General features: G+C 40.8%; 1 protein-coding gene across 1 annotated transcript; it reads left to right on the forward strand.

Moving 5' to 3' along the window:
- Positions 1-889: 889 nt before the first annotated feature.
- Positions 890-9,331, forward strand: tmem30b (transmembrane protein 30B). The gene is made up of 8 exons (XM_039008865.1): positions 890-1,027; positions 5,794-5,986; positions 6,365-6,472; positions 6,581-6,688; positions 6,787-6,877; positions 7,000-7,137; positions 7,536-7,742; positions 8,395-9,331. The coding sequence occupies exons 2-8, from the start codon at positions 5,798-5,800 to the stop codon at positions 8,571-8,573; spliced, it is 1,020 nt and encodes a 339-aa protein (XP_038864793.1). The 5' UTR covers positions 890-1,027; positions 5,794-5,797; the 3' UTR covers positions 8,574-9,331.
- Positions 9,332-16,052: the final 6,721 nt, after the last annotated feature.

The following is a 16,052-nucleotide window of genomic DNA, read 5'->3' on the forward strand; positions in this document are numbered from 1 at the left end:
ATGAATTAATTGAAGTCCCTGTAAATTCCATAGAGAAAGAAACCCAGACTATATATAGGGTAGGCCACCAACAAAAAAATAGACAATGGAGCAAATGCATCCCTTTTAGTATCACTTGATCTATGCTGCTCAAGCAAAAGCATTCCATGAAATCATTACTCAAGCTAGAGCCGAGGGCATCCTGTCGGGCTGTATCACCGCCTGGTACGGCAACTGCACCGCCCTCAACCGCAAGGCTCTCCAGAGGGTGGTGCGGTCTGCACAACGTATCACCGGCGGTAAACTACCTGCCCTCCATGACAACTACAGAACCCGATGTCACAGCAAGACCAAAAAGATCATAAAGGACAACAACCACCCAAGCCACTGCCTGTTCACACCACTACCATCCAGAAGGTTAGGTCAGTACAGGTGCATCAAAGCTTGGACCGAGAGACTGAAAAACAGCTTCTATCTCAAGGCCATCAGACTGCTAAACAGCAATCACTAACTCAGAGAGGCTGCTGCCTACATTGAGACCCAATCACTGGCCACTTTAATAAATGCCACTTTAAATAATGCCACTTTAATAATGTTTACATATCTTACATTACTCATATCACATGTATATACTGTATTTTATACCATCTATTGCACCTCGGCCATCGCTCATCCATATATTTATATGTACACATTCTCATTCACCCCTTTCGATTTGTGTGTATTAGGCAGTTGGGGAATTGTTAGATTGCTTGTTAGATATTACTGCACTGTCGGAACTAAAAGCACAAGCATTTCGCTACACTCGCATTAACATCTGCTAACCATGTGTATGTGACCAATAAAATTTGATTTGATTTGAAATGACGTCACTGTGAGGAACACCATTGGCAGGAAGAGAAAGGAAAAAAGAAGGAACAGTCAGTCAGGTAAAGGTGTTAGCGGTAGGCAGCGCCCTGTTTGGCTATTTACTTTACGCTGCCTATTTTGGATATCCCTCAAACGAATCTGAAAATAAAGATAAAGATTTTCTTCTTCGTTAAAACGGGTAAGTAAGCTAGTTTGCAATGATTTACTTTCTAACTTATCAGAGTGAAGAATGGGGGTGTTCATTGTCTCTTGAACAAACGTAGGCGACAGGCACGCGGAAATATAAAAAAAGATTCTTAAATTCTGCTAGTGTAGAATGCCATGTTTGCCAAATGCTAGTCGCTAATGTGATACCACACTCGGAATACTAACCTGTATTTCAGTTAACAAAATAAGAAATGCTCTCATTTTACCTCAATCGTCCCTTTTGAAAAGACAACTAGTATTCATGAATGCAATCATTCAGTTGTCCATACACCATTTCTCCACACTATAAGTAAAACAAAAATACAGTTGACATAAACATAACAATGCTCATTATTTCTATCAGCTGTTTGAGGCAAATCATCATACTTGGGATTATATAAAACCCAATATCAAAGAAGTTGTACTGGTAATTAAAGGTAGCCTCAGCGATATGACGTAATGGACAAAGTAAACAACATCGTGGTTCATGCCGCATTCAAAACAACTGGGAACTCTTACATTTCCAACTTCAGTGTGTTCAGGACAAATTGGAATGGGGAGGGGGTGAGAAAAACGAGCTCCAAATGGGAAAAATATTTTTTTTATGGTCATCCAACTTGGAATTCCATATCGGGAACTTGGGCCTCTCTCTAGAGCTCTGACTTAACAACTTCAAGATCACTGACGTCATGATTTGACCTCGTTTTTTTTTTTGTTCCCAGTTGTCTTGTAAGCACCATCAATTTCTAAAGGCTTCCCATCGGTGGTGGCCACTGATTGGCTGAATACACTGGGTGAGAGGTGGTTGGAGTTGTCATTAAAGCAGCATGATCGAATTATGACGCACATTTTTCTAACTACCTGTAGTTTCTTTGAAAATGTATAAAGCGATCTGTGTATTTAAACAACCAGTATAAATACACCCATTTCACTTTTGCAAGTCAAACACCGAATCACCACTGCTGCACATGCTGCCACTGTTTTGAACAGATCAGATTATACCAAAGATGGTACAGTGTGAAGATGGGCATAAACTGCTTCTCCAATAGAAATCCCAGATCACGCTTGTAGGTTATGTCATGGCGACGTTGGTTAGCTAAGCTCATTAGCAGAAACATTGTCAATGGGTCTAACGGTCGCCAAACCTGCGCATGTGCAGGCGGTCAAATCAGTCAGTTTGTCACTTTCACGACGTTAAAGTAATAACATGTTCAACTACTTAAGACATTGGCTTGAATCTAGGTTGTGCCTTTTTAGATTTTAGAGAAAATTTAAATAAGGAAGAATTGTTCACTTCTCTCATTGACTTCTCAAACCCTGGTCTGTTTTGCAAGCATTCCCGGAAGTTTCGAGATGTTCCGCAAGGAGGCCTAAAAACCTGAGTTACACCAGCTCTGTCAGGAGGAATGGGCCAAAATTCCCCCAACTTATTGTGGGAAGCTTGTGGAAGGCTACCCGAAATGTTTGACCCAAGTTAAACAATTTCACGGCAATGCTACCAAATACTAATTGAGTGTAAGTAAACTTCTGCCCCACTGGGAATGTGATGAAAGAAATAATAAATACATAATTTTCTCTACTATTATTCTGACATTTCACATTCTTAAAATAAAGTGGTGATCCTAACTAACCTAAGACAGGGAATTTTTACAAAGATTAAATGTCAGGAATTGTGAAACTGAGTTTAAATGTATTTGGCTAAGTTGTATGTAAACTTTCGACTTCAACTGTGTATGTATGTATGGAATTTTTTTTTTTTACCAATCACAAGTGGGGCACCGCCCGTAATGGGCGGGCTGCCACTGGATCCCAATCCGAAACAGTTCTGAACAGTTTTTTTGTTAGTTTTGGCCGTTTTGGGGAGGGCTGTTCGTGCACACAACACTTTTTCTCGAGGCAAGCCGAAGTTCGTAGCTGAAGTCTACGCCCCTTCATTAGTCAACAGTAGGGATGCTTCAATGAAGTGTTTGTCATTCAACGAGGATGACTCGTTTTCATGCAAATTTTCACTTGAGAAATACTGCACCAAGCATCTTAGTTAGATGTAACATTACACAACTAAGATCTCCTCTGCAAAAACGTGATTCTTAGATTAATTCGGACTTTTGATGAAGTGACCACGACATCTCAAGATGGACACAGTACTATTGCAACTTTTTTTCTTGTTTTTCAAGCGAAGGTCTTTTTAAGGGAGTACGTGAGCTCACTCGTTGGGTTCGCCTAGCGGAGTTTGGCTAGGTGCCAGCTGAACTTTTACAGCATTGAAGCACAAGGCTCAACTTCTCCAACGTTTTGATGCCCTGGCTACCAGCGTGAAGTGAACCCGTGAGAGTGAAGTCTTGCATCTCGCTCATCTCAATGGGAGCGTTCGAGCTGATCACTTTTGTCAAGACGTTGGTCACCGCCTTTGTTTTGCATTATGGGTATGAAAATGGTCCGACTTGCAACTGCATGACCTCAACAACCATGTGATCAAAGGTCATGAACTTTCAACTGCAGTCGACTAGAGTTTTCTGCAGTTGCTCCTCACCAACTGCAACTTGAAGTCGTAGCCAAAGCATTGTGGGAGACCAACTTCTGGGTTTTTGGGAAGCAAAAGGCAGAGATGGCGCCATACTGGATGGCCACCGTTTTGCAAGCGCCAACCCAACGTTACTATTTTTGTGGTTCTTTTGTAGTGTATTTTTACTTTATTTTCACAATGTATCTGCTTCCATTTCTTACAACCTACAATAACTTTTGAACATCAGATCAGCAGTTACTTGCCTTAATTCCAGCTTCAACTTCGACCCATCTGCCCTGGGCTCCTTGTGTAATTCCAACCCAATTTTCGGGCTACTCAAGAGGAAATGCAGGCATTAGAGGCAAGGGTTGGGGGAGATCCTGGTGAGATTAAGGCGAAGGCATTACCGGGCCACCTCTTCCCTCCATTCTGCTGACCAATCCATTGCTATTAAGATCACTTATTTGCTACCAACGGCACCCTCGACTGCAATATTATCTCCTTATCTGAAACATGGCTCTCGGACATATTGTCACAAGCCGTACCACCCTCAGGCCCTAGAGTCTGAGAAGGGAGATATGGAAATTTGAAAGAAGGAAGAATTGGGAGTTTTGTTTTGTTGTCAAGGTACTATTCCTATTTGAGTGGATCACGTTAGTTTCCCTATCACATATGGATTTTCTTTTCACCTTGTTTTGGGTTTTTAACCCGTCCAGTTGGTGGCAGCAGTACACCTTTTTTTGGGTTGTAGTCCGCCATAAAACCCACAGAAGAAGCCTGAAGGAGGAGAGATTACTAGAAACAAACTCAGTTGACCCTTTTATCTGTCTATTTAATTGTCGGAGTAAAGGACTTGCATTTCAAGTAAAATAACAACCCAATGTTTATATCCCATGACAAATTACCTAATAACAGCAAGCTTGCTGGCTAAATTGCCAATTTTTTTTTTATGATTTTCGACCGGTCCCCAAATGAATATAATTGGTTCAGAGTTAATTTTGATATTTCAGTCTGTGTGTGCTGATCGCGTCTGGTGTGGGTGGACAAAATCAATATGCGTGCGATGGCGCACGCACGCGAGCGGTGTGGTCAGCATGTAATCCTTTTCTGTACAGTGAGTGCGTTGTCCTTCATGTGATTGAATCAAATTCTGGTTACTGACAACAACATGAAGGTTGAGAATTAAAGAAATACACTGGAGGTTGTAGTGAAGCTGACATGAAATCAATTACCACACAGTAAGAATCTTTGGACTCCGTTTAATCACAATCTGTTACAATTCCATGTTGCACAATCACAAATAATAATAAGGTACAAGGGCATGACGTAACGGCAACAACAGAGCATATGCTGAAAAAACACTTAAGTTCTCATTCTAGTAGCCTATGCACTCACTAACTGGTTATATTTTGAGAAGACCATCACAAAAATACAAAACAAGTCTTGTGAATGTTAGAGCTTGGGCTGGTATCTAATTTCCTCATCAGAATATGCATTCCTTGGACCATGTTGATCATGTTCGTGTTGGAGAAGTGGAATTTCGATTGCATCCACTTCATCTGCAATAACAAAGGCGACTACAATGTCTGCCATAGTCGCGTTTCCTAGAAACGGCAGAAGTTAACCGACTTGCTGACGGTGAATATGAACCTCCCCTGACTTTACTCGTCGACTTCTGTCTACAGTCGACTACTTTAAGTTTACCACTCAAATGTGCCTCTGCTGTGCTGCTCCTGGCAATGTCATTTTGCAGAGTCTACCTTTTTAACTTGACAGTTTTACTTATTTTGCCAAAGGTTAGGTTTATCTTAATTGGATTATAATGGTGCTGGGACAGTTGAATAAATTAAGTAAAGTAAAAATCTGTCACATGATTGCGCGAAACACAGGGCCCTAATCCTGTCAGTGAAACTGCATAGTATTATTTAAAAAATTTCCTTAGGAATTCCTGCATGGAAAAACTCTGATAGGCCTGCATACACGTTTCAGGGCTAGGTCAATTCAAATTGAAGGTAGTCAATTCAGGAAGTAAACTTCAAAAACAATTCAAAATGTGAACTGCATCTATTTTCAATGGCTTCTCAATAAACTGAGTAGAAGCTATAGTATTTATTTCAAACGTTTTTGAATATTACACTTAAATCACTTCCTGAATTTATTGCCTTCAATTCGAATTGACCCCTGCCCTGATCTGCTGGTTCACACCTCCCTGAATAAAAAATATAAAGTCCCTCCCTATTGTTTTTTACTAACAGAATCATGATGAAAGAAGAGCTAGAAACGGCCAACCGGCCAGACAACACAGCCTTCACACAGCAGAGGCTCCCTGCTTGGCAGCCCATGCTGTCGGCTGGTATCGTAATCCCTGGGTTTGTGCTCATTGGCCTGGCATTCATTGGCATAGGTGTTGCCCTCTTCATCGCCTCACAGAACATCACAGTGCTGGAGGTAAGATTATGACTGACATGGGCATAACTGGTCAAAAGTGACTCCTAGTTTCAGGATTTATGATACCTTTTTATTGTCTATTTGCATAAAATGTAATATTGGCCCGTTGTATGTTCTCAATTTAGTTATGAACTTCATCAGAGTAGCTCAATTTTTACTAGTTCAAATTAGACATTGCCTGTAACTCTTTAGGTAATTGTGTGCATCTTCTACTTGAATGTTACTCTTGCAATCTGTTCAAGCTTGTTTACTAGCTCATTCGGTGTTGGCAGGATGAAGATGATGGTTTCTGGCACACAACATAATGGAGGTGTGAGTTGTGGTTTTATGTTGATAGGTGCTGATCAATATTTAATGCAATGCTTTATGTTAACGCAGAAAGATTACACCGGAGTAGAGACCACCTCAGACTGCTACAAGTGCTCCAACCCCAGCGACAAGAACTGTACGTGCAAACTGGATTTCTCCCTCTCCATTCTGTTTGAGGTAACGTGACATTCGTACCCCTTCGCTTATTTAAGTTATCACAGTAATGTGAGGTCTGCTCATTACATGTAGTACAGAGCTGGTTCTAACTTACTTTTTGTTCTTCAGGGTCCTGTGTTTTTCTACTACGGTCTGTCCAACTACTTTCAGAGCCAACGCTCATATGGGGCTTCAAAAGATGAATACCAGCTCTCAGGGGATCTGGAGTACTTTAAGGTGGGAAGAGATGTGAATGTGTGACAAATGATCTATGAACAGCCTCAAATGTTGTGACTGACGACCTATCACCAACTGTTTTCCCCTCTTTGTTGCAGACACCTATTTCTGCATGCTCTCCCTATCAGTATGATGCCAACCAAAAGCCAATTGTGCCCTGTGGATCATTAGCAAACAGCATGTTCAATGGTACAAGCCCATAATTCATTAATCAGAACTCTAGTAGACTCTTTTATTACCACGCTGCACTTGGAGTAAATGTTCTGTTCAACGTTGTCCAGTAATTAAATCTCTGCATTGTTTTTTTAAAGACACCTTTAAGCTCTATCAGATCGTGAACGGTACCAAGAAGCTTGTTCCCTTTGATGGAAAAGGAATAGCATGGTGGACTGACTACAACATCAAATACAGGAACCCCTCTGTTACGCCTCTAAAGAGCGCATTCAATGGTAATGAGCTCAATGCAGAGACCATGACATAAATGTATACAGTGACATCCTAACTTGAGATGCCTGATCAATAATACCCTACATCCACATGTCTTAACACACTGACCTAGGAGTTTTTAAACTTTGTTTCCTTTGAACATGCGATACAAATAAAGGCATTTATAATTCATTATATGAAGAGTGCCTCGGTCCTCCTTTCTTTTTGATTACCAATTTATCCCTTTTACCAAAGAGCACCTTCTGTCTACCAAAATCTGACTATTGTGTACCTTAGCACCTTCTGTCTACCAAAAACTGACTATTGTGTACCTTAGCAACGCTTCCCTTCCTGCATTTTTTTTCTACACTGATCTAGAAGTTGGACGTTACATTGACTTTAATTTGCTTTCCTCACGTAGGTACTGTGAAGCCATCCTTTTGGTCCAAGCCGGCCTATGAGCTGGACACCTCTGACCCATCCAACAACGGCTTCGTGAACCAGGACTTCCTGGTGTGGATGAGAAGGGCTGCCCTGCCAGACTTCAGGAAGCTGTATCGACGAATCACAGAGGGTGACTACGCCAGTGGCCTACCTGCAGGGAACTACTCCCTTGAAATCGCCTACAGTATCTTTCACTATAAAATGTATAGGTCTATGGAAATGTCTAAGTCAGTGGGCATGTGTGAAAGGGTGCAGTCTTAGGTCCTTATGAAGCGTTTGTTTTGCCTGAAGACAGAAGAACTGAGCAGTTCTGTAATTACATATGGAATGACAGATGATTCAAACATTACAATGTCATATTACGTAATTCAATGAGCACTCCTGTAAATTGATGAGCGCTTATTTAATTCTAATACAATTGGCATTTCCACTCACTCATTCATCAGAGTGAGTGGAAATGAGAACATAAACTGCATGTTGATGCTATTACTCCAGCTAAATGCAAGCAACTGTAATAATAATACGTTTTGTTACTCCGCTCAGAGTGAGTTGTATTTCACTCCCATGGGGCTAGTGTCTCGTGTTACAACAGTTTGTTGCTCAATGGTTTACACCTGCATTTCAGCTCAACTGGTCTTACCAGTTGGGTGGGACTCTGCTTTTCAAACAGAGGAGAATGGCAGACAATAATACCATGACGTGGTCGTTTTTGGGCCTTGGAAAAAAGCATATGCTAGGGAAAGAGTCAATCTTTCTATAGAAATATTACCAACGGTGTCTAATTTGTATGGTCACTCTCAAATGTCCTGTTCGACCTTAACACACTCCTTCTCCAGACTATCCCGTGTTGAGCTTTGGTGGGAGGAAGAAGGTTGTCTTCAGCAACGTGTCCTGGATGGGCGGAAAGAACCAGTTCCTGGGCATCGCTTACCTGGTGGTTGGATCTTTGTGTGTTGTCATGTCGATGGTTATGCTCATTGTGTACGCCAAGTTCAAGTTCCCTGAGGATGATTAATGTTCGGGCTCCATTTTCGGATGTTGTTGGAAGGTTACTTATATGGATGTGTTCTTCGAGTCCAGTTTCTGACCTGACCTTTTAGAGGTCAGTCATTAGCTGGGTAAATGTAATCACTTTAAATTACTTGATTATACTGCCATGTCTGTCCAATATTGAATCTCGTTGAGAGAATTATGATTTACTGGGAGAGTTGATAGAGGGCTCTTTGCATACATAGTTCATTAAGGGTTTTAGTTAAGAGGTGAGTGAGGTCAAGTTGGACATTTTAAAGTTTTAAAAGCTATGTAATTTGATACTCTGGGAAAAGCTGCATTTGAATATCTTGTATAGTTTAAGAACTTAGGATGAAAAAGCCATTCATAAAAACGTATTTTTGTTGCGTTACGTCACATTGGTAACTGCAGCTTTTAACATTGGTCAGAAAAGCCCAATCTGTTCATACTGTTTGTTATAGATTTCTGAAAACTAGAGGATAATTTACAAACGTGGAGGGATTGTTATTTTTAGACAGGACATGTAAGCCATAGAATTGTATTGCCATTTGTTATTGGATAAAATTTCAGAATTTATGTATCTGAAATGTTTTGCTGTAACCTTTTCTAATGGGAATATATCTCAGGGTTGTATATACTGCACATAACTGAACATTCTCTTTTTTTTTAAAACGTTTTTATTGCAGTATGTTTCTTGTAATGGAATTTAGAAAATTCCTTGGTGAATTTAATTTGTTTTCTCTGAAATAATAAATGCACAACTTGAGGAATGAACTGATAGCTCTCTGCCATCCCTTTGTTCAGTTGATATGGAATTAAGGTTGCATCATCAATGATTGTCAAAGAAATCTCTCACAGTTCCATGGCATTGTCACAATTACAGCTCTGAGCGGAATGTTGCCAAAGATTCTATGCTCAGTTTGATACATTATACATGTCTGATGCCTGTCTCAGCTTCACTGTGTATGGTTTAATCTGGTAAAGATGGTCTTTTCTATATGGCCATTTTCCAGTCCCCCACCCCCCAAAAATTCAATTTTCCCCAGCCTTCCGGCTTGGGCAACGGTTGGAATAGATATAACTCCAGAGGAACTTGCTGCATTTTTCCGACCCAGTGCCAGTGGGATTAGCCAAGTTTTCAGTGCAATAGAACCTGTGCTCCCGTACCTGCTGGTGATCTTCTTGCCATTTTTTGCCTTTAATATTCTTTACAAAATATACAAGAGGAAGCTGATCAAGACATTACTGGTAAGTAACATTATCATCCACTTTCACATCAGGGCAACATTTTAGATTTTTTGAGAAGCATCACTAGATATGTAAAATCTGCTTCTTCTATATTGGTGCTTGTCCAGGTTTAGTCTCAAAAAAGCTGGTTGTAAACAGACATTTCTGCCCCAAAACATTGAGGAATACTAAGGATTTAACTTATCAAAATGGTGGTTAAAAAAAAAGTTAGAAGAATCCAGGAGGGGAGAATCTCTGAAATGTGTTTTTCCTGCAGAAGTCGGAAATGCTTAACACGTCTGCCATGCTGTCAGAGCATCTCCAACAGCTGAAGGGCGTGGAGGTGAGGCTGCTAGCCCTGGAGAAGAAGCTTCAGGTGGTGGATGAGGAACGTAGGAGATGGGGGAAAGCACCTCGAAATAACAGGGGCCGAAAACTGACCCGCTGTGACGCTGTGGAGTCTTCCTCATGTTGCTGCTCATCAGGAGAGAGTGAAGACGAGGGCAACCAATCAGGAGCTTTGACAACCAGAACCGCGGAGCGCTGACAACCAGCACTCGGGAGCGCTGACAACGAGACAGGACTTGGAGCCTGTTCTGTTCTTGAACCTAAAATATAACTCAGTTCTGAACAAAATGTTGCCTTGTGTGTTGATACACCTCTCTCTGTACTGTGTTTGTTTTAAGAAAACTATTAGAGGGTTAGAATAATTAGAAAATGGTATAATTCATTATTTAAGATGCATTGTGCTTGTTACACTTGTTTTGATGAGCACACCAGGGTGCTATTTTCACAAATGATTCATTTCCAAAGTTGGTATAGTTGTGACTTGGCTGTCATGATAAAATCACGGCACAGATGATGTAATAATGGGGCTGCTGAGCTATTCTGAGGTTGCACTGGCTCAGGTCCTCATTTGTTACTCAGACACGATTGGATACACATCTCTGGCCTCCAAAGATAAGAACCCAGAGCTGTTTTTTGAGCTACTTCATTATCTGAAGATGGTCTGTGTTGGTATTGGCGTGGAGCACTGCAAACACCCAACCTGGTCAAGGGTTGGGATGGAGATCACACCCGATGAACTGAGAATGGTAGTGGAGAGCAAGGAGTATGACACCTCCTTCTTGGACATGTCCCTGCACAACGTCGGCTGCATGATCTTGGCTCTCTGCATGGCCGTTCTGGTCATCTCCATGATTTACCTGTGGATCAGCAGGAAGAAGAGCCCTGGACAGGTTGGTGAATAGTTATTCTTAGTCAATTTGTGAATCCAGTTACATCATTTTTGGTGGTAATAAAATCTCTGCCCTAGTTTTACATATGGTCTACATTGGAAATATGCACCTCTGTGTACTTCGCTACATAGCTAGCCTACGTTGCTTAGATAGCTTACAAAGTGCCTGCTGGGACAGGTTGGTGAAAAGTCCTAAAATCATACTGCTCTCTATGTATTTCTATGTTACTGTATTTTGAAGGACACATTTTTGTTTTTTGAATGTATGTCTGCCAACATTTCTGTCAGGGCAAAGGAGGATTCCTCCAGTGCGAAGGCAACATGCAGAAGCTGCGCCAGGGATTTGAGTTGCAGGAGCAGGTTCTGCTCAAGATGGATGGCATGGAGCAGCGTATGGTTTCCCTGGAGGATTTCCTCAGATCCATTTGGAGGAGGAGATCCAGAGGCGATGGCAAACAGGAGGCCGCTGACAAGTACAGAGATGTCCCGGGCTTCTCTGACCGCTCCGACTAATACCTGATTAACCGCTCAACACCTGAAGACCCGGTTTATGGAGACTGATTTATGGACACTGTTTTATGTCTACTGATTTTGGGATTCTGTTTTATGGACAGTTTTAGTGCATTTGGTAAAATAAGCATTTTAAAAACATTTAAAAATGATTTAAAAATAAAATGTGTGAAATTGCATCCGAATTGTTTATCTTTTATTTAAGGTTCATAGAATATGATTCTAAACCAATGATATATGCTTGATATATATATATGTAACAGTTTAACTGCACCACCGCTAACTAGATAGGCATTTCACATCCGTTACATATATATACATTGAAATGGGAAATTTGGTCAAGCAAGATATATAAATCACATCAAAAAGTCCTAATGATTTTGAGATTTACAGGGAATTGTTTGACTTTGGCTGCGTTATCCAGAATTTGACAGTTTGAATTCCAAATCAATAGCGACATATAATTTAGAAAAAATGGGTGGTAATTGTAAATAAGTACTTTATTTGACCAATCGCTGTGATCTATTATACTTTAATACGCGTGATGTTCCCATACGAGATATGACTACATTTTAATTTAATGAATACTTTGGCATATTTGTGATGAGATGAAATGACGCTCCCACGTTGGAGGACAGGTAAACTATTTACGTCAAAATGATCCCACGAAATTATGGAGGTTCAGTTACATCACTGTTCATGTTGATTAAAATATTTTTCTCCTACCGTAATCTGGGACTATACTAAATATAATTATAATTTTTGAAAGAGTCAAGTAATAGCAAGGGAACCAATTCTCTCCATACATAGTCCCGCCTACCTGTCAGGAAAACTAAAGAAAAGCACTTGTATCAAAGCACCCGTTCTACTATCTTTGACCATGGTTTTCTCAAAGTGGAATAAAACAATGTGCATGTCTTTTGCCTCTCGTTTACATTAGCGAATCAATCAATTCGTCATTTGTATCTAAACGTGCAAACACTGCATTGACGTGTGTGCCTCTGCCGTATATACATTTCTGAACGTAGGCTGCGCTACATCATATGCTGAAATTTGGCTCTGAAGACTGCAATTGTTATACTTGTCCAGTAGATAGCACTGTAGCACACCTTTCTCTCTAACATCAAATCAAATTTTATTGGTCACATACACATTTTTAGCGGATGTTATTGCGGGTGTAGCGAAATGCTTGTGTTCCTAGCTCCAACAGTGCAGTAATATCTAACAATTCACAACAATACACACAAATCTAAAGTAAAAGAATGGAGTTAAGAAATATACAAATATTAGGACGTGCAATGTCAGTGGCATTGACTAAAATACAGTAGAATAGAATACAGTATATACATATGAAATGAGTAAAGCAGTATGTAAACATTATTAAAGTGACTAGCGTTCCATTATTAAAGTGACCAGTGATTCCATGTCTATGTATATAGGGCAGCAGCCTCTAAGGTGCAGGGTTGAGTAACCGGGTGGTATCCGGCTAGTGATGGCTATTTAACAGTCTGATGGCCTTGAGATAGAAGCTGTTTTTCAGTCTCTCGGTCCCAGCTTGATGCACCTGTACTGACCTCGCCTTCTGGATGATAGCGGAGTGAACAGGCCATGGCTCAGGTGGTTGATGTCGTTGATGATCTTCTTGGCCTTCCTGTGACAACGGGTGCTGTAGGTGTCCTGGAGGGCAGGCAGTGTGCCTCCGGTGATGGGTTGGGCAGACCGCACCACCCTCTGGAGAGCCCTGCGGTGGGGGGCAGTGCGGTTGCCGTACCAGGCAGTGATACAGCCAGACAGGATGTTCTCAATTGTGCATCTGTAAAAGTTTGTGAGGGTCTTGGTGGCCAAGCCAAATTTCTTCAGCCTCCTGAGGTTGAAGAGACGCTGTTGCGCCGCCTTCACCACACTGTCTGTGTGGGTGGACCATTTCAGATCGTCGGTGATGTGTACGCCGAGGAACTTGCAGCCATAGACTGCATAAGGGACGGTTATTGTGGATCAATTGGACAGTGGCTGCATAATTTGTGAGTAACAAAACATCTGCCCCACATTGAAATGATGCACGGCAGTGCAACTCCATATTCTATAGATTGCACTGTAATCTCCTGAGTTTGTTGCATGTAGTTTAGGCTTTTCTTGTAGTTTGTCAAAAAGCAGTGTGTCCATATCAATGCCGTATATTATAAGCTAGATTTTATTGAGTTGCCTTTGATTTGATACAACAGGGGGATTGATATCCATATTTAATATAAACCATGATTTTCAAGTAACCTATCCAATTAATTCCCTAGCATTGCCATGTTTTGAATATAGACAGTCAGGGATAGAGGCCTGGCAGTACGCCTCTGTAGCCTAACTCAACGTCTTTGAAGGATATGGTGACAAGAACACCATGGAGTAGCTTGTCAATTGTTCATCTGGCAAACCACTTTAAATGATGTTGTTGAATGCTAATTTGCATATTTCCACCACAGGAGATTATGCTAATTATATACCTAACTAGAATTTGCATTACTTTCTCACATGACAGTGTAAGAAGCAGTAGCGATGCGTGGGTAAAATCACTGGGGAAGCCAAGCCAGGGAAAAATTACAACCTTTGTGTTGTGATAATTGCGGTATTTGCTCTATAATCTGTTAGTTCATTATGCCTTGCCATATTGATATATAGGCCTAAGGCCGAGACAATAAGAAGACACAGGGGCAGAATAAATTCAACCACACCTTTGTTTCATCATAAAACCGGAGAGCAACATCTGTCTGGTGAAGCCCCCAAAGTATTTTAAATAAAATAATAGCCAATTACAATTTTATCTAGCTAGCTAGCCACCGGAGGACAAAGACACAACGGGATACAACAATTCAATTTTTTTCTGTAAATTACGTTCTGCTTTTGATGTGATGTGATTGGTGTGAAGCCAAATCCTAACTGGTTTCCCATGACATTTGTTTTTTGGTGCGCCACGACCATTCACAGTTGAGCTTGCTCAGTAAAGCTCAACGCTGATTGGCTATTATTTTATTTTTTAAATTATAAAGGGAGTGCAAATGCTCGCTGGCTTCCCTTGCATTCAATGCTGTGGGCGGCAACAATACCATACTCTTTTTGACCATACAGCATCAGATATATAGGCTACACATACAGAGAAAGAGGGGTGCTGTTTTGCTCGCCGGAATCTTTCTCCGGTGAGATAAATTCAAGCTCTTGCAAAAAAAGGAAAAATTATGAAACACAAAAACGAAAGATACCACATTTTTGTAATTGTATTTTATTTTTTTTGTACATTTTTGGGGAAGCCTGGCTTCCCTTGGTATCCATGAGTACATGCCAGTGGTGAGAGGGAGAGAAAATGTTTTTAAATGGCTGAAATCCCACATGGCCTACCTGTGCTCACGTCATGTCTATCCAGCCTGCATGCGAACTGTGATCATGACAAAAAGGAGAAGTGTGGAGAAGATGAGAAAATAATAAATCCATGCTGAGTGCATTAATCAAAGTCCATCATCTTGAAGTAGGGCCGGACCCCCCATTAGACAGGATTAGGCGGCCGCCTAGGGTGGCAGATTAGCGAGGGCGGCATTTTCTGAGCTAAACAGTGCCCACTTTGTCAAAGGCAAGGGCGCAAAATATTTTGCTTCTTCATTCCCAGCGCGCCTCTCCAGGGTGCTGTTGGAGAGACACATCGCTGCGGCATTCTAATGTAAAAAAAGAATCTAACATAAATCATGTAGCAGATACAGCCTATGGTAGAAAGAGTAGGTCATGGCCTTTTCTGTAGCATTACAGGCTGGAGATAAAATGATTGACATTGTAGTGAGATGGACCCTTTTTAAACATCATGCACGTTTCTCAGATCAAATAGCCTTACCTAAATGACGCCCAATCAAATAAAAAATGCTCTGACATGTTAACGAACACCATATCCTAAAAACAGGACAGATCAAAGTAAAATTAACAATATGGAATGGACAATCAGGCTACTTACAACTGCTGATTAACGCATGGGCTAAAATGTAATGATCAGTGGTTTCAAGTTTGTATCCATCAGCCGATCATAGCGAAAAAATAAAATACGTATGCATTTCCTGCTGTGTAAACAAATTGATTATCATTGAAAATAAGCTCAGGATAACTCCTGATAAAGTTGGATAGCTGATATTCAGAGCTTAAATTTGATACTGTGAGATTTCAAAACTGTTAAAACCATCACTAGAGAGAGACTCAATGAATACAGCAAAGAGCTGCTGTTTTTATAAGTAAGTTCATGTTTAATTTGTTTTTCAGCACTTTGTTCAACACTTTTATAAGCCATAAAATGCTAGTTCTCCCTACTTCCACTCACGCTACAACCAGCACTGCAGCTGCAATGAATGACTCTAGCAAGGTGTTTCCATAAGCTTGTGTTGTTATTATTAGCGGCTTGTGTCTTTTTTAATATTGAGGAATAGAGCCAGTTTCATCATATCACATGATGGTTTTTATGACTGCACTCGAAAAATCTTACAAAGTTCT

This window comes from Salvelinus namaycush, chromosome 15, assembly GCF_016432855.1.
Source record: "Salvelinus namaycush isolate Seneca chromosome 15, SaNama_1.0, whole genome shotgun sequence".
Taxonomy (NCBI): domain Eukaryota; kingdom Metazoa; phylum Chordata; class Actinopteri; order Salmoniformes; family Salmonidae; genus Salvelinus; species Salvelinus namaycush.